The 25,511-nt window shown below is 38.9% G+C and overlaps 1 protein-coding gene across 1 annotated transcript in view; it reads left to right on the plus strand.

Annotated features, from left to right (window-relative positions):
- OCA2 (OCA2 melanosomal transmembrane protein) overlaps nt 1–25,511 on the plus strand; it is a gene marked incomplete at both ends in the record, with an annotated part of 176,511 nt that overhangs the window by 41,905 nt on the left and 109,095 nt on the right. Inside the window, 5 exons of the mRNA XM_082489224.1 lie at nt 15,139–15,210; nt 16,071–16,136; nt 17,080–17,136; nt 18,164–18,288; nt 21,856–21,994. Of these exons, the coding sequence (XP_082345350.1) occupies nt 15,139–15,210; nt 16,071–16,136; nt 17,080–17,136; nt 18,164–18,288; nt 21,856–21,994 (459 nt within the window). The remainder of the gene's footprint in view (nt 1–15,138; nt 15,211–16,070; nt 16,137–17,079; nt 17,137–18,163; nt 18,289–21,855; nt 21,995–25,511) is intronic.

Consider the following 25,511-nt stretch of genomic DNA (forward strand, 5'->3'; position numbering starts at 1 on the left):
TTGCACCATGATATTAGCTGTTTTCTCCGTAACATCCATAAGAATGACAAATGCTACAGACAAAGTAAATTTTAAACTATAAATATATAAGCTGGCAATAACTATCATAGAAACAAAACTTAACTGTTGTTTGGTTCCCTCATGGATCTCTTGCAAGAGATCCATAATATTGTTAGAATATATAATAACGGCTTCCCTTATACTCAGTATCTGTAACTTTAGTGCCTGAAGTCCTGCTTTCTCAACACATTGCACTCTCTATTCCATTAGCAGTTATCACTGTTAGAGAAATCAATTGGTGTTGCTGCAGGAGCGATCTCTCATGGATTTTCATTTTCAGTGTTGCTGTTCCCTTCTTTTACCAGTCTTTATTATAGTTTCCTGTGTTTTATTCATTATCATTGGCAATACAGGTTCAACTTCAGTGTGGACACCTGAACAAGTTTTAGAGCTGTATTTTTTCATATTTTCTTATAACGGTGAAGAAAGAGGAAATATTTTATCTGTTACAGCTCACAAGAGCAACCTGAAGGTGTGCCTCTTGCTCCTTCTGCACAGCCTTTTTCCCCAAACATGAACAGTAGATCCAGTGCCCACAACCTCCTCAACCCCACTGTCCTCATCTTTTAATCCTTCCTTCCCTTTCTCCGCTTGCCCATTGCTACCTTAGTCACCAGAGAGCATGCAGAAGAACAGGCTACAAGACCTTCTGCCTCCTGCCAATACAGATAGATGATGGAAAAAGCCTATGAAGTAGGAGGTTCCAGTTGGAAAATGAAGTCCATTTACTGTAAACTGTCATCTTCTCCAGACTTGTACCACTGTAAACACAGAGGGTGAATTCTGCTTTAGGGCAGCTGTTTGCCTCTATGTTGGCATCAAAATTTTAGGAGGTCAATGTATGTCAAGAACCAGCCCTCAGTGGTGGAGAAGTCTTACTGTCTCAAGTTCTTCAAAAAATACATTGAGCTGTTGAACCTAATTTCTTCAGGCATTTATTTTAAGTGTTGGTTCTTTTGAAACCAATTATGTGTTACATATTCAAAGAATGAAAATATGTTTCTGGTAAAAGAAGATGCCTCTTTTTCCTCTTTCGTTTTTAATGATTTCTTTTTTATCCTTACCACGAACATGAATATCTTCTTGCTTCGCAATCCTATTCTGGCCCTTGAAATTTGGGTATATTGCTTTTAATCTCTTCAGAGGGACATCTCTTAGTTACATTTTCCATTTGAAATCTATGGGAATTTTTTTCTTTTTATTTTTTTTTCCCCATGTCATCATTCTTTCCTTCAGTAACTAGATATTCATTCTCTTGAAATTGATTTTTCTTCAAATATCGATCAGTTCCCTCTTCGCATTTCAGTCTTCTGTTCCCTCCCCTTCTCCCAGAGGAGAAAGGAGAAAAAAAAAGTTTCTTGTGGTATTTTTGAATTAATCTAATTTGTACTGTTTTATAGACTTGTTGAAAACAATGAAGTATTTCATTTCGTTCTTAGAAGCCTACACTGCACAGGAAATTAAAATAAGTGTATGATAAAAAACAAAAAACCACCTGTGCCAGGTGTAACTTTGTTGATCTCAGCTCTACTGTCTGACCCTTCAGGATTACTGAGGGACATAGGTAAGATGGGCTATAGGTATGTTTTCATGTTGGTCTACAGGGGCACCTGATTTAAGGTGCTGAGGTACAGAGTTCTACAGCGATGTTGCTCTACTAAATTAGTTCACAATTCATTTCAAGATTGGCTCTTTCTAGTTTTGATCCTCAAAATGTGTAGCCTCTTTTGGTTGAGATCTTGAAAAAAAAACCCAACCAAAAAAATCTAAGAAAATTTAATTTTTACGCTTTTCTGCTCCAAACATCTTTTGTTCTTTCAGATAAAAATGCTTTTTGTCTTTTGCCTTCTTTGGTTTCAATTCTTTTTCCATCAAAGCCGCCTTCTTGGTATATAACTGCAGTGACTGTTTACACCCCATTCACTCAGACTCAATAAGCGGTGGCATATGATTATTTGTAGTGGTATAGCATAGTCGTCAAGGAAAAGTAGTGTGGATAAAATCTCATTGTTCCCTCTTTGCAATACAGTAAGATATCTTAGATTTCTTACCAGGGTAACTGGTGTATGATCCCATTCTCTGTGTACACAAATACAGGCAAAAGAGATAAAATCAATCTGCCTATCTATATCTTAAAATATCCATTAATATTATAAAGTTTTATTGGTATTTAGAAAAGTTTATTGAGTTAATAAAGCTCTTAATAATTATTAACTGCATATTGGCAGCTATGTTGGAGCCGCATTAATTAGAAACATGTGAGGAGGAATGTTAAACATTTATTATTAAAGGATAGAGCTCATTAATTTGAATGCATTATTGTGTGCACTTGTCCAGTATTTTCCTTTAATAATATATTTGTTTTGCATTGTGGGTTAAAATGGAGTGCTAGCTGTTTATCATACTTAAATGAGCAAGCAGAAACAAATATGAAGGTGATGGCCTTTTTAAAGCTATTTTAGAAAACATTTTATTCAGTCAGGAGAAAAGACAGAATAACATTAATTTTATTAAATTAAAAAAAAAAAAAGGAAGAAAGGAAGAGATATCAGTAGTACATCAAATGGCAGAAAAGTGACACCAGTCAGTATCAGAAATTCTGTGAGAACCTCCATAGGGCTTGTTTTATCACAGGAGCTATCATTTAGTTTCATATCCTGTCTTGTAGGTAGCCCTAAGAAAAACCTTGCCAGGATCTTTCAAATGGCATTTTAATGATCTGACATATTGAATAACATTTACATGTCTGTATTTCTTTTTAAAACACAAATACTTGAAAGTGCAAGATCTGGCCTTAAAAGCTCTAGCTTCTTACTAGCACGAAGCATGGGCTTATAATCACAATTTTTATTACTTTAATGGAAATGGAGAGTGTCAGTTTCTCTCCATATTACTTTTCTATTATTAACTATCTTAAATTATGAATAAACAGCTTAATTTCTTTAACTCAAAGCAGAGTGATTTTTAACAGCATCTAACCAGCAGAAAATAGCTGCAGACAGCGAAACTTATATGTGGTTCAGTCTGACCATTTTTTGTAGCATTGTGGGCTGGTTACACCGGTGTTTCCTCCCAGGAAGCATTTTTACAAATGAAAAAAGATGTTTGTTATTACTACTGCCAATGCTCACGCAGTCCAGATTTTGCTTATTTCCAGCAACGAGGCTATTTATTTGCCAGGGAAAATTATGCTTCAGAGAGGTAATAGGAAACAGAAGAAATATTCACTAGTATGCGAAACATAATACTAAGTGATGGCAATAGGCTAATCTTAAGGGAGAATTTTTCCGATGAGGAAAGACACAGAAACCAGTGATCAGCTTACTCAGCATGGTTTCTCACTTCCCATCCATTCTCATATTGATCTGCCTTTAAATAGAGACAGAGAAGAGTGTGGATTAGAGTGTTCCCACCTTCACATATATCCTACCAAAAGATTGGTAGCAAAGGGACAGAAGAAAATCCATAGCCTTTATTGGAAAATACGGTGTACAGAAGCAACTTGCAGCTGCTGCTCTACCCGGCCTTTGTGGGAAAGGATATTCCTCCTGATATTATTTCCAGTCTTGCCAGGATGGAAAGGTTGTGAAGAGGAATTAAAACACCGGTTTAGGGATCGGCAGAAAGTTAGGGGCAGATTATCAGAACAAACCATCTATCCTCTTTGATGAAGAGTCCGAGCCATACCTTACCGGGCAAGAATAAAAGTTTGCCCTCATCTGCTCACCTGTCTGGGGCTGAGAGGGAGCAAAAGAGCCCGAGATCAGGGCAGAGCGGGAAAGCCGGTGCCCCTGAGTGCGCTGGGCAAGGCTGCTCTCCTGCACGCTTTCCTTTTCTTGAGAGACTACTGGTCCTGACTGGGGGAGAGAGAAGGCTGCCTTGATAGTGTCTTGCTTATCTGCTGTGCTTTACGGTGAGGTAGAAATGGAGACAAGAAGTAGGACCCAGAGAGTGAACTTCCAAGGCCGAGGCAGAAATCATAGATGTTGTGATTCTGGGAGTTACGCGGAACCTGAATCCAGTGTAATGAAACCTAAACCATAAAATCCAGTAGAAAAATTTAGCCTGAAAAAAAAAAAAGTAGCACTCTCTGGAGCAGGTTAGCTGCATCCTTCCTGTGGTTGTGGGTCTGGTTTGGAGTCCCCATAACCCTAAAACACCATTACCATTTAACAGTCTACTCTTTTTGTCCTCTCTCTTCCTCCCCCCCTTCTTGAAAATGTGCAATATAATGAGGGCAGTCCTGCAGTCCCCATGAATAATACTTTTAGGACATAAACTGCAGGTGTGCATTGGGAATGGTATCGAGGCATGTGGAGCAGATGGAGGCAGCAAAGCCTGTGGAGAGAGGTGCTGGAGGACTGAATTGAACAAGGGGATCCAGACATGCAGTGGATCCATCTGTCCTGTCCCCCAGAGTGAAATATTCCCCAAATGGTACCCTAGACGTTCTCCCAGAGAGAGCGGTCTGTGTTTGAGCTAGCAATAAAGCAGTACAGACTACCAAGGCTTATGGTCATTCCCTGCCTTTTTCTGATTTAGGAGGAGGGTTTGACCTCTGTGCATCTTGACTTCTGTGCGTTTTGAGAGGCTCAAAATGACCTTAAAGCAGCTGTGCAGGAGCATTACAAGTTGGTCCTTATGAGGAGCATTGGATCAGTACCCCTGAGATACCGGGATTTCTACTGCTTGGGTAGAGCAGAGCCACAGCCACCGATGAGGAGGCTCCAACCAGACAGAGCCAGCACCAGCTAGGTAAACTACAGTCACAGAATCACGGAATTTTCAGAGTTGGAAGGGACCTCTAGACATCATCTAGTCCAACTCCCCTGCCAAAGCAGGATTGCCCAGAGCACATTACTCAGGACTGCATCCAGGTGGGTCTTGAAAATCTCCAGAGAAGGGGATTCCACAACCTCCCTGGGCAGCCTGTGCCAGTGCTCTGTCACCCTCACCGTAAAGAAGTTCCTCCATGTATTTGAACGGAACTTCCTATATTCTAACTTGTGCCCATTGCCCCTCGTCCTGTCACTGGGAACCATTGAAAAGAGCCTGGCTCCATCCTCCTTCAACCCACCCTTTAGATACTTGTATGCCATAATAAGGTCTCCCCTCAGCCTTCTCTTCTCCAGGCTAAAGAGTCCCAGCTCTCTCAGCCTCTCCTCATAAGGGAGATGCTCCAAGCCCTTAATCATCTTAGTTGCCCTTCGCTGGACTCGCTCCAGCAGTTCCCTGTCCCTCTTGAACTGGGGAGCCCAGAACGGGACACAGTATTCCAGTTGTGGCCTCACCAGTGCAGAGTAGAGGGAGAGAATGACCTCCCTCAACCTACTGGCCACACTCTTCGCTATGCAGCCCAGGATTCCATTGGCCTTTTTGGCAACAAGGGCACATTGCTGGGTCATGGATAATTTACTGTCTACCTGCTGTAACTGCAACAAAGGAAGTGTAAAGGAAGCAGAGTGCTGTAAGACAAGGAGAGGATAAGTTTAAATTCAAACAAAAATACAGTATAATAGCAAGCAAAACCCTCAGCTGGATCCCAGCTTGATATAACAATGGTTTTGTATTATTAATCCAATATGAATATTGATTTTACACTGACTATTGCCTGTCTAATTGTTAGATCTATCTTGGTACGAGTCTGGCTTTGCTCTTAATATGTGTGCTTTAAGGTAAAAAAATCCTCTTTTGGGTGCTAAGGTACTTCTGCAGTATGTAAATTTGCCTTAATTAAGATCTTAATAGGAAAAATTTGCCACTGGATGGTGCTGCTTACTACTGTAAGGACTTGATAGGATTGTTGGCTTTAAAAGATTCTGTCACACAGGTTCTACTTTTTGCAGAATGCTATTTTTTGAAATAATAGGAGTCATATTTTCAATGCTAAGTGTAAAAACTAATTTCCAAATGTCCATTTTCTATTTTCTATTGCCTTTTAAAACTAATTTTGAACTGTATTTTGTTCAATTTGTGAAAGACTGTCGAGCAGAAATGTGTTGCCCTGCCTTGTCTATTATGTGTGTTGTGGGCTGTTTTTTTTTCCTTTCTGCTTGAGACAGGGAATAGAACATTAAATTAGCTTAATTGAATGCTGCTGTTCAGCTTCTACCCTGCCTACGGCAACCAGAGGGGTAGAGAGCCATGAAGTCTTAAAACTTTAACAAGGTGTTAGAACACACATATGCTTCTAATGCACACAAACAGGGGTGAGAACAACTCAGCTTCTTTTGAGGGCTCAAATGATGTCCTCGCTCAGCAAAAGCAGGGGCGAAAGTGAATGAACAAACATGAGAGAGTGTAGGGGACAGGCTTGGAGGGAGGTGCGATCGCATAATCCACAGAGGAAAAAAATCCAGAGAAGAAAACTAGAGTGAGAGAGGAGGTATCAGGGATGAAAAACTCTCCAGAGGAACTACTGGCTAAAGCAGAAAGCTCCCTGTAAAGGTAACGCGAGTACTGCAGTTTTATTTGTTCATAGCGCATGGCTGTAATTCTATTTGGTTGTATTATCCTAATATTAAAAGAAGGCTGACAAAGATTCACACAGGGAAAGTAAAATAGGTTTGCTCCTTACTTTTGTGATTTGTTCCATGTAATTTCTTTACTAGAAATTCACAATCTCACTAGTCTTGAGGATGCTGAGATAACCGGGGAAATACAGATGGTGGCATCTTCTTCAGTTTCAGAAAATGTTCTGAAACTCCCCATGTAATGAATGTCTTGCAGCCCCCACGAATCATACTTTTAGGACACAAAACTGAGGGTGTGCATCAGGAATGACATGAAGGCACGTGGAGTGGTTGGAGGCAGCAAAGCCTGCTGAGATAGGCGTTGGAGGACTGAACTGACCCTTACAAAAGGGTCTTGCAAGACTGAAAGCTTGTTGCCAGGCCAGCCTGTTGATATACAAAGGCTTTGCTCATGTCAGCCCACAGTAGTGGTCTGGTTTTCACCGTGTAGGTAGCAACATCAATCCTTTACTGGCTCATGACCAGATCTCTCTCTGTTAGTCATATAGCAAATGTTTTTTGTAGCTCAGGTATTACAGGAGTGAGGTGTCCTGGCACATAAAAATGATCACTATCCTGTCTTTCCACAGGGCTCTGCTTTCTATTAATCTGACCTGACTCAAGGCCCTGATTTACAGAACGTCAGCTCATTCATCTCTGTGTGCCTCTGTCCTATTTCACATTAAGATAACCCCCCCAAATTCATAGCAAATAAAAGGACTCTTAAAATTTGGCTCTGAGGGGCTCTCAGACTGTCAGATCTTACTGGATATTTGCCTTCTGGTGTTCCCTGGGGGTTTATAAAATAATTTTCTTACATCAGAGCCATCCCAACAGGTAGAGGCTGGAAAACATCCACCTGTGGCTGTAATAATATAGATAGGACAGACTCCTCTTCTTTGTATGTATCTGGTAGAAATATTTACTAGGTGTGATGCTATACCTTTTTAACCCTAGTTCTTATTAGCAATATTCTGAGGTGGGAGGTTATTTAAAACCAGACTTAACTTAAAAGTTAAGCAGTTATTTCAACCCTCATCATATAGGAATAAACGCTCTTCTGGATTCTCTCGCCAACATCTATACAAGTGTTGTTTCCCTCCTTCCTTCCTGGCTCCACTCTCTTTTCTCCAAATATGCTTTTCCCCCAAGTTTCCAAGGCATGAAAATATAAGAGTTTCAATAGTCTTGTTCATCTCATGCGGTAAGGATATATTTGTCCTTGCCTCATTCAAGGGACACTTTGAACTAGTTAATTCAATGTCCCATATCAGCACGAAGCTTTAGCCCATCCAGTTTTCTCTACAAGCAGTGATGTCTCTGAGGAAGAAAGCTCATAGACAGTGAAAAGATTGCAAATTGTGCACGTTGTTCATTAAAAGCCTTTGATAGCGCTATGGAGTATCAAATACATTTGCAGAATCTAGAGTTGGCTTACAGACTTTCTATATAGAAGAGGGGAATGAATTAATCAGATAATTTGTTCACAGAAAATAATTTGATCTTATTTTTCTCTTGCTCCTTCTATGGATTGTGTTTTACATATAGAAAGACTTGATGTCAGCTGGCGAAAACATATAGTTACTTAATCATAGAATTTCAGGGCTATCTTTCCTAGACAAAACTCCCAAGTTATCCCTACCTTGTATTTCGTAGCCTGTTCAGTCAACATACTGTAGGAGTAAAAGTGAACTCACAGAGACGCTAACTTGTCTTGGATACCATATGGTATTACTTTTAAACACCTTCTATTTAAGATAATTATCTTGTGTAGTGCCGTCTTATATTTTGAAACGTTGCATTAAGAAGTGGCAAACTGCTGCCTTCTATGCCTTTCCCTAAGGCAGGGTTGTTTATACCGTGACTTTCTCCACTGACTTTGAATGCGAACAAGTGATTTGGCACACTATCTGAGCGAAAATGGATATTCTAACAGCATGTCATAGATGGGTGCTTTCATACCTTGGGGTTGTGTAGATGTTCTTCAGGAGTTACACAGTTTGCTATAGAATCTAATGTTTCAAGTCTTTTAGGATTGGGAATTTGTCAGTAAAAAGAGCTCATTGAATGTTATTTTCACAGAGTTACAGGGATCGGCCATTTATTGTATGATTAATAAGAATGCATGTTAATACTAAAATATGCAGTTAATGTTTCCAAGTCCACAGTTCCTAACTGAACTTGGGCACATATTTAATGCATATGGTAGTACTATTATACTGAATCATCACTGAATTCTTGTAAAAATGAGTAAGCTGTTGGTCCAGGGGTTTTGTTTATTTTTTTCAAGCAAGACATACTTACATACAGTGATGCGGTTTTGACATATTTTGATTTACAAAAATGAGCTTCATAAAAAGGTTTTATAAAAATTTGACCTAAAGTCGTTTTTTACAATTTGAGTGGCTGTTTGTATAGAATACATATAGACAGTGTTCTAATCTGCAGACAAAGATATAAGTAGTTGTTCTAGCTGTCACTCATTTTTGTGATGCTTGTAGACACTTTGGGATCCTTGATGCACACCCTCTTCCAGCAGCTGTACCCTACGTGCTTGCCTCAAGAACTGCTTTAGCCCATCCCTGACCACTGCATCAGTATAAGTCATACTTTCTAAACTATGTCAAGCAACTCCCCTTAGTTTCGTTAAAATCCCTACAGCATGTACTTGCAATTGCTTAACTAAGTAATTCTAAGGCAATTAATTTTCCGTTATTATTCATTTTGCACTTGCTGTTGAGGCACGTCGCCTGTAAGGGGTTCCCATATGCTGGGAACAGCGCCCCACAGCCGAGGGAGCTGCAGAAAGGCTTCTGAAGAGCTCCTGTAAGGAGCAAACCAAGGGGAGGAGGGCAAGGAGGTAAAGCATTAGCTGCCATCACCAGCTGAAGGGGACGTATGAGGCTATGCCTTCACTAACCGGTACTGGTTAAACAGTCTCTTTAATATAGGGGAGCATAAAGAAGATTGAGTAAATATGGCTGGCTCCGACGAGCTTCCTTTTCTGCTGCTCCGATCTCATCTGTACCTGACTATATCCTGTATTTCTGGTCTACTGGTTTATATTCTGTCCAAATGGTGCTATTTGCCAGAAGTAAAGCAGATTCTCATGAATTGAGAATTTGATGCCATTCAGCTTTGAAGTAGATCTATTGCAGGGGAGAGTTCGAAATATTGCAAGGCTTTTTTGACTCTTGTTGTTTTCTAACATAAGCCCAAATTTTCATTATGTTGCTTGACAGAGTTAGTTAAATCTAATTTAGTTACCTAAATTAGATAGCTAAATTACCATTGTTTTTCTACAAATTTTTGTTTGATTTCAGCTTCTCATGCCAGTTTCAGGATTTGGTGTCAATTTTCCAAACCATAAGTGGATCAAATGTGTGCAATGTGAATGACTGAAGTTTTGTCTGTATCCAGCTGGAATAGTTCAGGGCAATGCAGACCACCAAAATTTATAAAGAATGTGACAGCAAATGCTAAGATAATCTCCATCGAGGGATCCGACTAAGGAACACATTTCCAGAGGCAGTCAGGCTAATACAGTCTTGATCATCTTTAGCAAAAACAAACTCTCTGTCTTCAAAAAAACCCCTCTTCCACTGCTGAGGATATCTTCTTTTAACCCAATAAACCCTATTAAAACATAAAAAGGAATAGATATAAAGCATAACATCAGAAAGAAAGCTATCCTAGAGCAAATTTTACTCCCCTTCTCTCCCTCCCCGTCCCCTAAGAATAAAGAATCAAACTAGAGACTTTTTATAAAGTCTAAGAGGGGTTTGGCTGTTGATTTTATAGGGAAGGTCTCAGCTACTCTGGAGGCAGGTGGAAAATACATAAAACCCATCTGTGGATATAGGCTTGGGAATAACTGCCTCCTGTTGAAATGCAGCAATGTTGTCACTCTATCGAATGAAAATTAATTTCTCAGTAAAAGAAGTAGTTTAATGCAACAGGTTTCACTGGAGAAAAAATGGATAAGAAAGAAATTGAGGCTGCATTTGAAGCTTTACATTAAAGTCACTGACAGTCATCTTTCAACTGCCATTTATCACGTATAAAGAAGGACTTGTGGCAATAAAATATTTGGTATGATGTACCATTTATCAAGTATCTTCAGAAGCACATTTTGGAAATATGCATGCCCTGGATTTCAGCTGGGAGATGTATGCTCGGAAATAGCATACAGGTCACCATTCAGTTGGCTTCTAAATAATTTCCTTTTACCCCCTGGATTGCTGTACAAGATAAAGTGTTCGGAATTTTGAATCATTTTTATAATGATGCTGTTGCAGTTTACTAAAAGATTTGATGAACTCTGTGCAAACATTCCAAAGCACTTTCAGATAGATAAAGAAATTTAAATCTGGAGAAGGTATAGGTTGTCTAAATCCAGTTTGCATTATAGATCTGGAAATGTATGTTTTTAATTAATATCAAGTGCAAAGACTTGTGGTATAAATGATTTGGATTGCTTTAATTTCTTACCTTAAAATTAACTCCTGAATTAAGAGTATGGAAACTCTCATACAGAACCAGCTTTCAGCGCATCATGTTTACCACACAGCAGGCAATCATGAGACAAGCTTTCTACAGATAATTATGAAACAAAATCTCTATAGAAGTTTTTTCTAATCCTTTCCAATTCTGAATTGATCCTATAGCATGACCCTATGGTGTTGTTATCACCACACCTACATTGGTGATGTTATTTTTAATAGCCTCCACTGTTGCAGCTTTGGGTGTTTTCATCACTTATATAAAATTCTGCAGATATCCATTCCTTTTTTTAAAATCTTTTCAGCTCTCAGCCTAGCGATATCCTGTACCAGTGAGCTCTACGACTGAGTCATGCATTGTAAAGAGTGAAATCTGGGCTGCATTTTTTTCAGTAGCAGTTTGTATTGATAAACAGTCCCTTTGTAAAAGGCAAGCACCATCCTTTGCTGTTTCATTAAGTCAGCGCTGCTAGGCATTCTTCAGACAAAAATAAAGATGACGTTGAAGATGCCCCTTCTGCGAAGAGGATTATAACGTTTGTAGTTAATTTGGGAGGTGGGGAGCTCTAGCATGCAAACTGATAGACTAAAACCTCTGTATCTTCCGTGTCTGTTCTGTCTTTTTTGTCTCAATGGCCATTGCTTGTTTTTTTAAGAAACCTTTCCAGGAAATAAGGCAAGGAACTTTTATAAGAAGTGCCTTTTACAGAACATGCTGAAACCGGCAGTCATTGAAATGTAGGGATCCGATTATGGGATGAAAGAATATGAGTGAGAAGAAAATAAGAGGTCACTTTGGCGTGTGGCTTTGACATAACAAGAAGAACCAGAGAGGATGGGAGCATGTGAGGAGGTATTTATATGCAAGAGGGTGAAAATGGAAATAAACGTCTGAGTTGTTTCAGGAGGTCATAACTAGTTATCTCTGACACCAGAAGTCTTCTTACAGTGGCTAGATTGACCAGCACTTGGAGCTGTAGCCCCAGACTTACTGCCTGAGTTCGGTCACCCTTGCTACAGAAATAAATTTTGGCCCATCATTTCCTTCTGCTTCTGTTCCTAGCTTGTAAAATGAAAACTCTAGCCAGTAAGGCTGATGCAGCCAACCCAAATTTCTGATCTTACAGGCAATTCCTATTTGAAAGATAAACTTGGTATGAATTGGGGTTTTTTCATTGTAATAGTTTTCACGTACTAGAGAACACACAAAGGTATGCATTTTCTCAAGCACAAAAATGATTGTACGAGTACAGATGATTTCTTACTTCATCTTTCAAAATGTCTTTAGAGTCAAAAGTCCACCAAATCTCTCAGCTTTCCTGGTGCTTAATGTCTATGTTAATTTATTTCTGACCTCTTTCAATTGTGTTCCTGAGCTTTTGTTTATGGATACACTCTGAGATCAATCCTGAAATTATTTTCATCCTCCTTCCAAGTCTTCAAAAAGGTTTGGATCACGTCTGTACTATTTTCCAAAAGAATAATAATGGAATTTCACTGAATATAATGCCCTCTGACTGTGCATTAGATGAAACTGTGATTCAAAGCGTGTCACAGTTTATAACCTGTATCTCTTAACTTCGCCATTTGGAAGCTTTGAAAAACGCCTTTACAAATGTATTATTTGTTTGAGGTTTGCTTTATGCGAAAAGAAGATTAAAGAGTAATCCATTCTTTCCTAAACCTCCCCAGATTTCAACTTTTGAATATTTACATGTCTTGGAGTTCACATAAGCGTGTTTTCTGAGCATTATGTTACTGTATAACTTCCATTTGATAGTTTGCTGGAATGAAGAGTTGTACATTTGACAAGTTTTTTGTAACAGAGCTTTGTACCCGAATAGTCTTTGTTCATTCTTCAGGATATGCTTTTGTATATCCTTCTTGAAAAATCACTAGGATGAAGGAACTGACAGATGGCTGCATTTGTACAGCATTTTTTTCCGTCTCTCTGCAGAAATTAAAGGAAATTTCACCCACCGATGACAGCAAACTCTTGGAAACTGAAAATGCAGTCAACCCAATGTATGCAATTAAGTATACAGTGGTGACAGCAAAAATGCTTATGTGGAAATACGCAAATGTAATAACATAAAAAATCTAAACCCAATCAAATCTCAGAAAAGCTGTGACATCTTTCTGAGAGCTGCAAAAGAGCTATCTAACACGTGTAATCATTGGATGAGTAGAAAGCCTCCAGGCTGAGAACAGCTGAGGATTCCCTGGTAGCTTACCTTTGAACTTACTTTGCCCTGGAAAGAAGCTGATCTCCTTCCCTGGCATCTCTGCTTTGCGTCTTTTATTCGAGAGAACCGTAAAGTCTAATTACTGCACCCTGTCGTCAGCCACATAACTGTCAAATGTTATCGAATGCCCCCCACCTTTGCAGAATCAGAAGGACCATATGTGTGCGTTCATATCGATGCTCTGAAACTGGAAATCAAAGACGAAACAGTGACTTATCAAACACATTTCTGTGGGAGCTGGTGGGAGCTGTAATCTGTGCTACGTACTTTTAGGTTGTTAGGACATAAAAACCTTGGTCTGATCTCCTGCTTTTTCAGTATGAATCGGTTATTCTCCGGTGCATTTTGAAGAAAAACATAGGAGAGTGAGGCAGATTTTTCTTTTGACTCCTAGACTAGTAATTTATGTATTTATTTCTCTATTAATTTGGTAAATTGTTTAGTTATTTATAATTACTGTTAAAAATTTATGTTCAAGGGGAAAAACCAAAGCCAAATCTTTCCTTTTTTCTTTTCCTTTACAAGCAGGCTGGAGGGCCTTGAGATGTCCACATCCTATTGTTTCTTATCAGCAAAATATTTCTTATGAAGTTAGCAGCAAATGAAATATTTCTAGACTGCCTTATTTCTATCTCAGAAATAATTGACTTGTGTCTGAATAATATTTAAACACATTAATAGTAAATGCTGTTAATGAGATTTGATCTTTTGTAGTGCAATTTTCATTAATTACATTCTTACTTTAACTGACTTATTTTACACAATCTATGCTCTTCCAGACATGGTGGATTAAATACCTACAAATGAGCACTCGGAGGAAAAAGTACATTTTCAGGGCATGCTTTTTATATGTTCTCCTTGAGCTTTTTAAGTGCCATTTATTCATTAGATACATAGACTTGGACCAATGTCCGTATACTGTAGTAACGGTTGCTGTATGAAACGAATGTCTGCTTTGTGGTCAGAGGCTTGAATCCTATTTTCGGATGCATTCCTTGCATTCTAGAGAAACATCAGAGACGGGAGAGAGCACTGTTCAAGGCTGGGTTAGTCTATACACTGGTAAAAACAGCTCTTGAGGAACTGAGGAGACTGCAGCAAAGGTGTCCAGCAAATTCTAGCTGAAGTATATGGCTTTCTTGAAGCCAAAACAGTTTGTAGAGAAAAAGCTGATGTAAAAAAAAAACCACTTTATGAAGGAAGAAAACTCTGTGTGTGTGAGACAGAAAGCAGGCACACAGGCTTGCCAGATTTATCTGTGCCCCAGACCACAAACTGGACGTGGAAACTCAAAGCTTAGTATGTCTGGGTATGTGTAGGATTCATCTGCCCAGGTCTGAGCTATTTGCTTGGGAATTGCTTTGTATGCAGTGGAGATGAACAAGCACCTATAGAGAAGGAGGTGGATCACCTCCTGGGCACACACCTTCTTCCCATGGGCTGTGAAGGGAAGCCGACAGGACTAGGCTTTTTGATCCTGAAGTTAGGGAAGATGAGTTGCTTTCCTCTTGTGTCTCCCGTTGGCAGATATAAGAAAGAAACTGGTGCCCAAGTCCCTTCTGTGCCTTGACATCAGAGTTGGGACTTCCTAGCAGGGTCTCCCAGAGGCATGGAATTTTTTTTTTTTTTTTTAATAAAATTCTATAGTGAGGCAAAGTAATCAGCAATTCCCTGGTCAGGTCTTCCTGAAGGTGGGTGGGCTGGACTTAGTTAAAGAAACCAACTCCAAACCCAAATTTTTATCCTTTTCCCTCCTCCTTTTTAATAGTAAGGAGACATTTAAAGGAGTCTCTGGTCAATTCTCACCCTTTGTTGCAGATTGTCCACAGGACCCTTGCAGCGATGCTGGGCTCTTTGGCAGCTTTGGCCGCCTTAGCTACTGTTGGGGAGGTAAGTTACCACATTGTTAGTGCTCACTTTGCTTCTGGGAATGAGATCATAGATTTCAGTGTTTGCCCTGTTGTCATTGTGTACATGACACAGCAGTGTTCCCTAAGAGAGAGAGATGGTAGGGCAGATTTTGTGATGTGGAAACATTTTGGGGAAAAAAAGTCAGCCTAGGCTGTAGACAAGAAAAGTAGAATAAAGTCAGTTGATGCTATTTTGTTCTGATTTGCAGGAAGCTGAGTACAACCATTTTCAGCTTAATTTGGAGTTACTTTAAGAGTGTTATTTTCAGTAATGTTAGGTTACCAAGCAAACCTAAATGGAAATACATTGCCTTGTACTACCCTAAATAATTACACCTCATGCCTACACCTTCCAATCCTTTTGTTTCCCCCCTGCTTACTCTTAGTTGCTGTTTAGTGAAACCTCTGATTGATTTTCTCTGTTTTTCTCATAACTGGTCACCACATTGTTGCTATGCTCCTTTAAATTCCCTCCAGTTTGTTTACAGGTGGAGCGGTATGCTTTTGTTCTCTTATCAAAAAGGAAACTAGGGTGCACCATATAATTCGGTTATCTTTTATTTCTATAATGCTACCTAAGGAACAACTAGATAAACCAGTAGCCTAAAGTAGGCTTTTGATAATGACCCACCTAGGATGGCAGCAGTACTTTGAATTAGTAATAATAATAATAGTAATAATGGTAATAATAAAGAGTCCTTTTTGTATACCTTGTAGGAACAGTTATTAATTTGCATCATAGCTTATTTAAACGGTTCATCAATTAAGTGGAGTTTGTATTTCATAGCTAATCACAAGTTAAGTGTGTCATTCACTGGTAATTGTATTTTTTGATCGCAGAGGCCAAGTATGGTCAAAGTGGTGGAGTGGATTGATTATGAGACACTGGCGCTGCTGTTTGGAATGGTAACTAAAACCTATCTTTTGCTCTAAATGTGCAGAAATAATCTCATTCAGTATAGAGATGTTTCCCTTCTAAACATTTTGTTATTTGTACTTTACCAAGACGTGTTATGATGAAAATTTGGGCCTTAAGGGATTTATCAAAATGAAGGATGATCAGACCGCTGAAGGACCTTTTGAAAATGTTGATCCTTTTCTATTTTTTTTTTAATCTGTAAAATCATGTTGATAACATACTAAAAACATCCTGAGGTCTATAAATGGAAAGACCTGTTTAAGTGCCAAGTATTATCACTCTCATTTATCTAGTTAATTTTGTTTACTCAAAACCTTCCTCAAACACACTCTGCTGGAAAAGTGGTTTTCTTTGTCTTAGTCAGTGCTATGGTTGGAGCCAAAAAAAAAGCAAACCAGAAATGGAGAAATATCCGATTAGGTTTTAATAATATATTATTTCAGTCACTTTGCCCAGAGCTATTTATGATAAAAAGAGTTGTCCAAGTGTTATTAAACTCCAACAAAAAATATACAATATACGGAGACCAAATTACAATTATCTGTTGCCATTCTGAGCTTTTACTGTTTCTTGACACTGCTCCCTGCTCCCCGCCCTCCCAACAGAAAAAGAAAGCAAAAAAAAAAAAAAATTTGTTGAGGGCAAAGATGGAAGGACAGGAAACCTCCCAGAAATGAGGGAAAATGCAAGTAATTCTTGGCGCCGCTATCTTCTGCACTCTGTGGAGCACTACTGCAGAAAGCAAACACACTTATTGCCTTTCTTGATTAATGACATAAAGGCTGTAGTGGTATCCTAATATGAAGGTGATCATATTCTCAGAGCTGTGTCAGATAAGAAGGACTTTTGTCAGTATCACAAATTCCATCACTTTGTTTTTGTGGAATAATTCGGTTGCAAGCTATTCTCTTTTTCTTCATCGTTTGGCAGATGGTTTTGGTGGCCATATTTTCAGAAACTGGATTCTTTGACTACTGTGCAGTAAAGGTAGGCTTGTTTTGGTACTCTTAATTATTATTGGATTAATCAAGTTAGTATTTAATCAGATCTGTTACACCAAGAACTATCTTTGAAGAATCCTTTCTTAGGGCATTGTATACCTATCACATCAGAAATGACAGCAGTCAACTTGTAATTATGAAAAATCTCTTAGGGATGAAAGGAAGCCCTTAAGGCAATTCTGTTTCTACAGGAGAAAGGCAAAGGCCCCCAGTAGGGTACACAAGCATACGTACAATATAAAGCAGAGCTATTCCACTGACTTCCCTAGGACTGCAGATCCACTGTAACTGGAATCTGTATTTATGCCTGGTGGTGGGAGAGAGGAAGCATGGGAATTATCACCAGCTTTATGATCACACATGAAAAATGGCACAGACCTTTGCATTGTAGCAGAACCAAAGATTACATGTAAAGAGTGATTCTGTTGGGTTGGCTGTAAAACAAATATTACCCATGGTGAGGGACTCCTTCACCTGCTGCAAAGCTCAATTTTCTTGAGAAGGATAGAAAGAAAGAAAAAAAAAGTGACAAGGAGGCCCGCTTTGAGCACAGAACCCCTAAACAAAACACGGGTGGACACAACCCCTGCCTACATAGATGCCCAGACTGTGTAGCCCCAGCAGTGCTGCTCTGAGGATGGGGAATGTGTCTCAGTGTGTGGAGGGGGTGTGAGGTCTGAACCACGTTAGCCCACCTGGCCACGCAGCCAGAAGGTGGAGGCTCAGCCCCGCTCCTGCCACAGGCCCCCTCCATGCCTGAAGGTGGAGCATGGTGTGTCTTCAGACTCGTTTCTTCCTCCGTGTGATGGAAATGTTTACCCACTTCCAGGAAGTATTTCAATGCTAAATTAATTCATATTGGAGAGAGTGCTGTTGGAAGTGCATGGAGTATTAAATGCTCTGAGCTCACTGTTGCCTCATCTTTGGTGAAGTTGTTTTATCTATCATTTTTTGAAATTAAGCTGGAGGGATCTAGTCCCTTAATTTTGTTTCTATTTGTTTGGTTTTCTTAGGCTTATCGATTCTCTAGAGGCAAGGTGTGGGCCATGATTACACTTCTGTGCCTCATTGCTGCAATTCTTTCTGCATTTTTGGACAACGTTACCACTATGCTGCTCTTTACTCCAGTAACCATAAGGTACTTTATTGTTACGGTTTTGGACTTGGTCTTTTATAGCCAGCAATCAGCTGTAGACATTTGTGCAAAATGCTTGTTTGGACTTTTTTTGATCATCTAAATGGAAATCAAAACTTCAAATACTCCTATTGTAGTAGAGTAAAGAGCTAACGTTTTCAAAGGGATTAGTTGCCTTTTCCCTTTGTGTTAATAGTGAGCACATATCTGAAGCCTGTTATACTGCCTTGCCAGCTAACTATTCTGGTTTGTCTCCATGTCTGAACTGCAATAGCGTATTGCACTAAATGCTCCCTAGTAAAGGAAGTTTTTTTCATGTACGCAGGGAGAAATTTTTAATTAAAGCTGCCTTGTCCTTTACTGGCTAATATCTGTATATAATTTTACATAGCAATTTATGTTTCAGTGAAGTTCTTATCCTTTCTAATACCAGTGTCAAAAAAAATTTAAAAATCTTCAGATTTCAACTGAAAGCTTTTTTTCGGAATATGAGACTCTGAATTTTCTTCCTGCTGGTGATCATGACATTTGTACAGCCACTGGTTAATTCTACATTTTGATATTATCTATTTGGAACTCTCAATAGAGAACAGTGAATTTAATTACTTCAGATTTCTGTGAATTAATGACACGTGATTTGCAACTACATTTAATCAATGTGTGATTATAAATCACTGTTTAACCTGAATTTAACCTGTGTCTGGCCAGGCAAATCTGGTTAATCCAGTACAGCTCCAGAAAGATCTAGTTTGTTTTTAAAACCATCCTGAGTGATGTAATGTTTGCAGTCATTAGCACATTAAAGTACACAAAGTCCTATTAAGACATGTTCCCACTTTAAAATGTAGCGTAAAAGCAGTAAAACCCAATTTTGCAAGTGGAATTTATTCTAGATTGGGAAACAGCTGGTGAATGAAAGCTCCATTTGTCTTCTGTCCAATTATGTTTTGAAGAGATCACTCTGCCTTACTCCAATCAATAATTTCACTTCTAGCAGTAAGCAACACCAGAACTATTAAACACCAGTTTTCTGTAGCTGTGTTGTAGAGTATTTTGAATTAACTCTAACTGGGAATAGATTGAAATCCAGACACCAATGTGTCATGAATTACTGTTCACAGGCAAAGCTACTGTAGCATTTATTCTGTTTTCAAAGCATCATAGGTTGGAAGGGACCTCGAAAGACCATCTGGCCCAACCTTTCATGGGAAAGGGAGCCTAGATTAGATAATCTAGCGCCCTCTTCAATCGCATCTTGAAAACCTCCAGTGATGGGGATGCTACCACATCGCTGGGGAGGTTGTTCCAGTGGTTAATTGTTCTCACCGTAGAAAATCTTTTTCTTATGTTGAGATAAAATCTCTTCCAGTGCAACTTGTACTTGTTGCCCTTTGTCTTCTCCATGTAGTTCCTTGTAAAGAGAGAGCCTCTGCCTTTGTAGCCACCTTTTAAGTACTGGAGTTTTATACTAAATGTATACTTAGTACTTTAGTTTTATAATAAATGAGTTTATAACACTGAAGAAGGGGAAACTCAGTCTGCCGGAAACATTTGTATCTGAATCACTATCAAAGCTAAAATAAAATTTTATCTCACCTAGTAAAACCGAATAATCGCCTATTTCTAAAAGCTTCATGCTGGGGGTCAGTTTTTATTTTTATCTTACTGCCATTGTCTTCAGCCCTTGTCTACAGCTTCACTATGTTGCACTGTGCTGCCATTGCCATGGAGATAAAGCTTGCAGAAAATCCTACTGACTCTCTGAATATAAGGATTAATATTTTGATTAATTAGGCGTGAAACATGGTACTTGTTTCTCTCTGCATTTTGTAGTAAGCTATTAAAAAATTAATAACTACCCCTTTTTAGCTATAGCTTATTTTCAAGATGCTTTGTTATTGGGAACTGGAAAAGACTAATGGTTGTTCACGTGGGAAATTATATACCTAGGGTAAGTAAACTGAAGAAGTTTGATCCCACCACATAGCTAACACATTTTGATAGTTTTATACTTCGGGCTTAGCTTTTCTTGGCATACGTCAGAGGTTCGTTCTTCAAGCTATCACTAGGCCAATCAACAAGAAAGAATCGCTACAGAAAAGGTTATATTTTGAATCATTCAGAAATCAAGGAGTGGTGAAGTTAAAATTACAAGTACAATGGCGGTCTTGTACCACAATTGGTACGATTGGGCCACTTGTACGAAAAAGTACCCTTTAACTACGTAATTTTATGCTGTTGGGGAAATAAATAATGTATTTTTGTACAGTTATTTTGTTCTGGAGTTTTAATGTGCTGACATATGTGTCATCTGACTGGTTTTTTTTGAGTTTTAAATTGACACTGGTGGTGACAGTGTAAGTATATCAAGTTAAACTTTTGTGCAATGCACTCTTTTTGAAATGTAGGTTTTAATAATATAGACTTAGACTGAACAGTAAAGCTCAACTCTTCCTTCAGGGAAACAGGTGACAGCACTACAGCAAAAGCAATCCTGAGAAAGCTGGCTGCCCACTCTTCCCCCCATTCCCATATTCGGTAGAGGGGGCAATAATTTAAGTGCGGACTCCATCTTTACACACTGGCGCAATAAGCCATGAGCAGAAAAACAGTCGTTCCTTGTTCCTTGAGCTTAGGTGTGACTTTAACTTTCAGCTTTTAATACCATGGCACAAGTGTAAAGTCAAATGTGTACTTCAGAAATGAGTGGATTGTGCAGATCTGTGCGTAAATGTAATTTGTGCAAATTGAAGTAATCTGTGTGAAGATTACTCTGTGTAATTGGGCTCTGAGTTGAAATGGATCATGAGGTTACTGAGTCAATCCCAGTATTTGCCAGAGCACTTTAAGATGCTTCCTATTAAAGAAGCATTTTAGTTTTTCTTATTAAAGAAGCTTCTTACTAAAGAAGCATTAAATATTTTTGAATTGCTAAAAACATTTTGAGATTTGTTTAATAATGAGGAGTGTGTATTTTCTACTCTTATTGCCTTGCAAATAGAAATGCTCATGGTCAAGCTTTGGAGCAGGGGAAAAGTAGGAACAGAATAAACTGGATAAACGTAGGCTGAAAGCTGAGGTCTCTAATAGATGATTCATGGCTAATAGGTTGCCTGCGCAATCCTCTGCCACTGCTCTCCACATGAAAGTTAATAACTGGTGCTGAGTCGTTGCCCATAGTAGTTTTCCATAGGTCAGTGTAGCCTGGGAACCATGGTTTAAAAAGTTGTAAGATCCTGAAAATCTGAAACGCTACTTTCTGTGTAGTTTGACTCTCATAAGAGTCGATTACTTTTAATGAAATGTTTTTTAAAATGCATCAATTTTGTTACAATTAACTATTGCATTTTAAATGTAAAAAAAAATTATCTCTTTTGCATTTATATCGCTATAATTAGTGTAGCACATATAATAAAACTTTAGCAATGCACACACATACATGCACACACATAAATACTATCCTGCAGATTTTCAGTGAAATGACTGTACTTTGTAAATTTTATAAATTTTATGATTTAAGGTAATTTAGTCATAGGGTAAGAAGTTAATTTCATTCTCTTTGTGCCACAGGCTCTGCGAAGTACTTAATCTTGATCCTAGGCATGTCCTGATTGCAGAAGTAATCTTCACAAATATTGGGGGGGCTGCCACAGCTGTTGGGGATCCTCCGAATGTGATTATTGTTTCAAAGCAGGAGCTGAGAAAGGAGGTAGGTACTGCAAGCTCTTTGGCTACTAAAATTAAGTACTGATGTTGACTTAGGCAGTGTTGAACCTTCTCTTCCCCCAGACAGCCATATAAACAGAACATAATCCACTTTTTCTGCCACATTATTTCTTTCTTAGTAGGATGATCAGACAGAACAGAATGATCTCTTGGGGACAAAACTGTGATGAAGAACAGACTTTGTGATATGCACTGAGAATGCCAGTTTCGGTTTTGGGTTTTTTTTTTTTTTGGTGTAACTTGGGAGGATTTCCTTGTCAATGGCAAAGTGAAGAAGGAAGCAAAACAATGGAGGGCTGCAAAGAGAGGGCAGCAAGTTGGAAAAAAATAAAAATGTGAAATTGAAGATGAAAAACCAAACCAAACTTTTTTTTTTCAGAGCAGGCTTTCTCTCAAAAGCAAAATATATTGTGACAATTAGATTCCTTTTCAGAAATTTCAAAGCAGAAATAATTGTCTGTATGCAAAACCCCACAACGTGAGGGGCTGCATTGTCCCTGTGGACCCATGGCATACATGACTCCGCTGCAGGCAGAGACTTGGTCCTTCAGCCGCAGCCCAGGGGGATGTGGGGGGTGAGAGGAGAGCGGGGGCTCCTCCCCTGCAGCACGGGCCCCAGCTGCTCCCACCGCCTGCCAACACTGTGGTATCCCCAGGCTGCAATGACAGATTTTAACTTCCAACACTTGGCTCTTCTATTTATGGATAAAATATTTTCATTTTGCTGGGTGACCGGTGCCAAAGGGAAGGCTGTGGTGGCCCATGCTGGGTGGGACTGCAGGACTCCAGGCACCTCCCTCCTCCCACCAACATGACCCTCTCTGCTCTCTGGATGGGCAGAGCCACTGCTGGCGGGTGTTCACATTTTCAGCCTTCAACTTCTGCCTGGAGCTGGTGTTTGCTTGTTTTTCCCCTGCTTTCAGCTATCCCTGCCACCCCTGAACAGGAGGATACCCAAATCCTACTTCTGCCCCTGGCACTGTGGTCCCCGGTATCCCTTGGTGCGTCACCCGTCTCTGGTGCGCTGAGGGCAGCAGGGAGGAAATCTCAGGATTCAAGGGACAGCCCCTCCTGGAACGGGCAGTTCTGCTCTTCTGTCCCTGCACCACCACCTCCACCAAGCAGCACAAGGGGCAGTAACGTAATGGCCAAGTCTGTAGGGACATCAGGCATAACTGTTCTGTTTTGGTCAGGTGTCATAAGCCCCCAAAGTAAATAAATTTAAAGGAATTCAATGGAGTGTATGGGCTAGTGTGAATATACCTGTGCAAGTGGGATGAGGGAATTGTAGTATAAAATTCTGGATTTTTTTTTGGAGACAACTACGTTTCTATTGCTGTACCTAAATAGGATGTCATCTAATTAACTGAATATACTCAAATTAATTAAGTGCTGTCCAGGTTGGAAGATGTCTTTGAAAGTTCATAGTATTTAATAAATTGAATGTTTACCTTCAAAATATTTGAAATGTGCTGCAATTAATTTGCTTGCATGATGACTTTGGAGACTCTGTAATATTCATGGCTGAGAATTTGATAGTTAAATTTTACATTTTTAAATATGAAATCTGTGCAACTGTTTAAACCTTCTTTTCTAAAAGAGAATCATTAACACCTGCCATGCAGGTCAGTTTCATAAATACTCAGAAACACATCATGTCTGTAGAAGCTTTAGAAGTGGCTATAAACATGGGAAGCAATTAAGCAATCACATCGAAAGGAAACAATTCTACATTTCTCTTGAATGAGATATTGATAAATTTAGCAGGACTGGGATGTATAAATATCCTAGCAAATGTGACATTATAGCACATTCTGTACTTGAAACAAGCGCAAAAACTTTCCAAATATTTTCAATATCTGGATTGTTTTCAGATCTTTTGTTGCATCACAGAAATAAAGACGAAATAAAGTAGATCAGATTTAACACAGGACCATGGGACTTTTGCTTCTTCTTTCCTATATCCTCATTTGTTCTATGTATATACGTATAAATAAGAAAGGGTCAAAGAGCTATTCTTGGCTCTGAGGCTGGGTGGCATGGACTGGCTTATGTCCTCAGTGCTTGGGGCTCACCCCCTGGAAAGGAGATTTGCCTGGGAGAGCACTGGGAGGAGTAACTGGACAAAGCCAAGACAGGGCAGGGAGGGAACTGGACCATCTGGCCTCTTACAGTTTGCACTGTTGAACTAATAGCTCAATTCCTAATTTTGTCCACCTGCTCTAGCACGCTCTCTTTTAATCAGAAGAAGAAACATAGACATTGTTATCTTGTTTCTGAAACTACTTATAGCAAAGGCTGCTGTGAGGAAGGGTTATATGATCAACCCCAAATCTGCCTCTAAAATGCATGGGATATCTGCTATTTTGTACCAAGTAAAATTTATTCTTTTCCTTTTTAAAAGCGTTTCAGGTAAAAGTTCTTGAATGCAATAATGTAATTTTGGAAGCAAGACTTCATGCAGTATATTTAATAATGTCTATTATGATGTTTTCTACAAAAAATATCTGGTTTTACCTCTTATTAGAATTATGGTGATATATTTGCCATTTTTGGATTTTTTTCTCCTTGACAATGTCATTAAAATTCATCTTTTCATCCTGTTACACTTTTTTTTCAGTGTTATTTCTGCGTAGGAAGTACAGAAGTACTTGGACAACTGCCCCTGTAGGAGGCTGAATAGTGTATTGCACTATGTAGATGATGTTTTTTTCTATTTTATTGTGGGCCATCAGGAGGAGACTTTTACCAATCTTCCTGAACTTTTATTGTTGTATGTCAGCTTCTAAAAGCAGTCTAGTAAGATATAGTGCAAGCTTACACTTTCTTAGGAAACCTTGGATTTTAAATCAATACAAAATGAAGTGCAGCCTTGTTACTTTGGGTGCTGTTATTGGGTTATAGCGTTAGAAATGCTTTACTCTCTGTTTACTGTAGTGCTGGAGACATTTTTCTCCCTAGGTTCTGGGGAAAACTCATGTCATATTAAGAATATTTTATTTAAAGTATGTTTGAATAAATAAGGTTTTTGTTGCAGTTTACTCATTAAAACGTAGGGATAAGTCTGTTTATTTGTCTTGAGATGCAAATGGATGCCAAAAGGATTTTTTCTTTGTAGCAGTGGTTAATTTATAATACTGACGTTTTCCTTACCATCATGCCTGGAATCAGTGGAACATTTGCATAATAGGAGAAGAAGATTTGTTGTACTCTTGCTTGTTCTTAGTTGGAGTGGGAAGAAGTCTCACACAATAGCATTTATGTTGTGATATTAGGGAAGGAAAATAAGAGTTTTCTTTAAGAGCAAATGGAAAACTCATTCAGTGAATACAAAATACAGAACTTTTTAAATCTTTTATTACCTTCAGAGCACTGCTACTGAGTGGCCATTGTTAGCAAAATTATATTTTTATCTTGAAGAGATATGTGCTTTGGACTTTGGGAACTCTGTTTTTATATACACAGTAGGGCATGAACCGGTTCAAAATGGTCGTTGCTTT

This window comes from Vanellus vanellus (genome assembly GCF_965231255.1).
Source record: "Vanellus vanellus genome assembly, chromosome: 1".
NCBI classification, from domain to species: Eukaryota; Metazoa; Chordata; class Aves; order Charadriiformes; family Charadriidae; genus Vanellus; species Vanellus vanellus.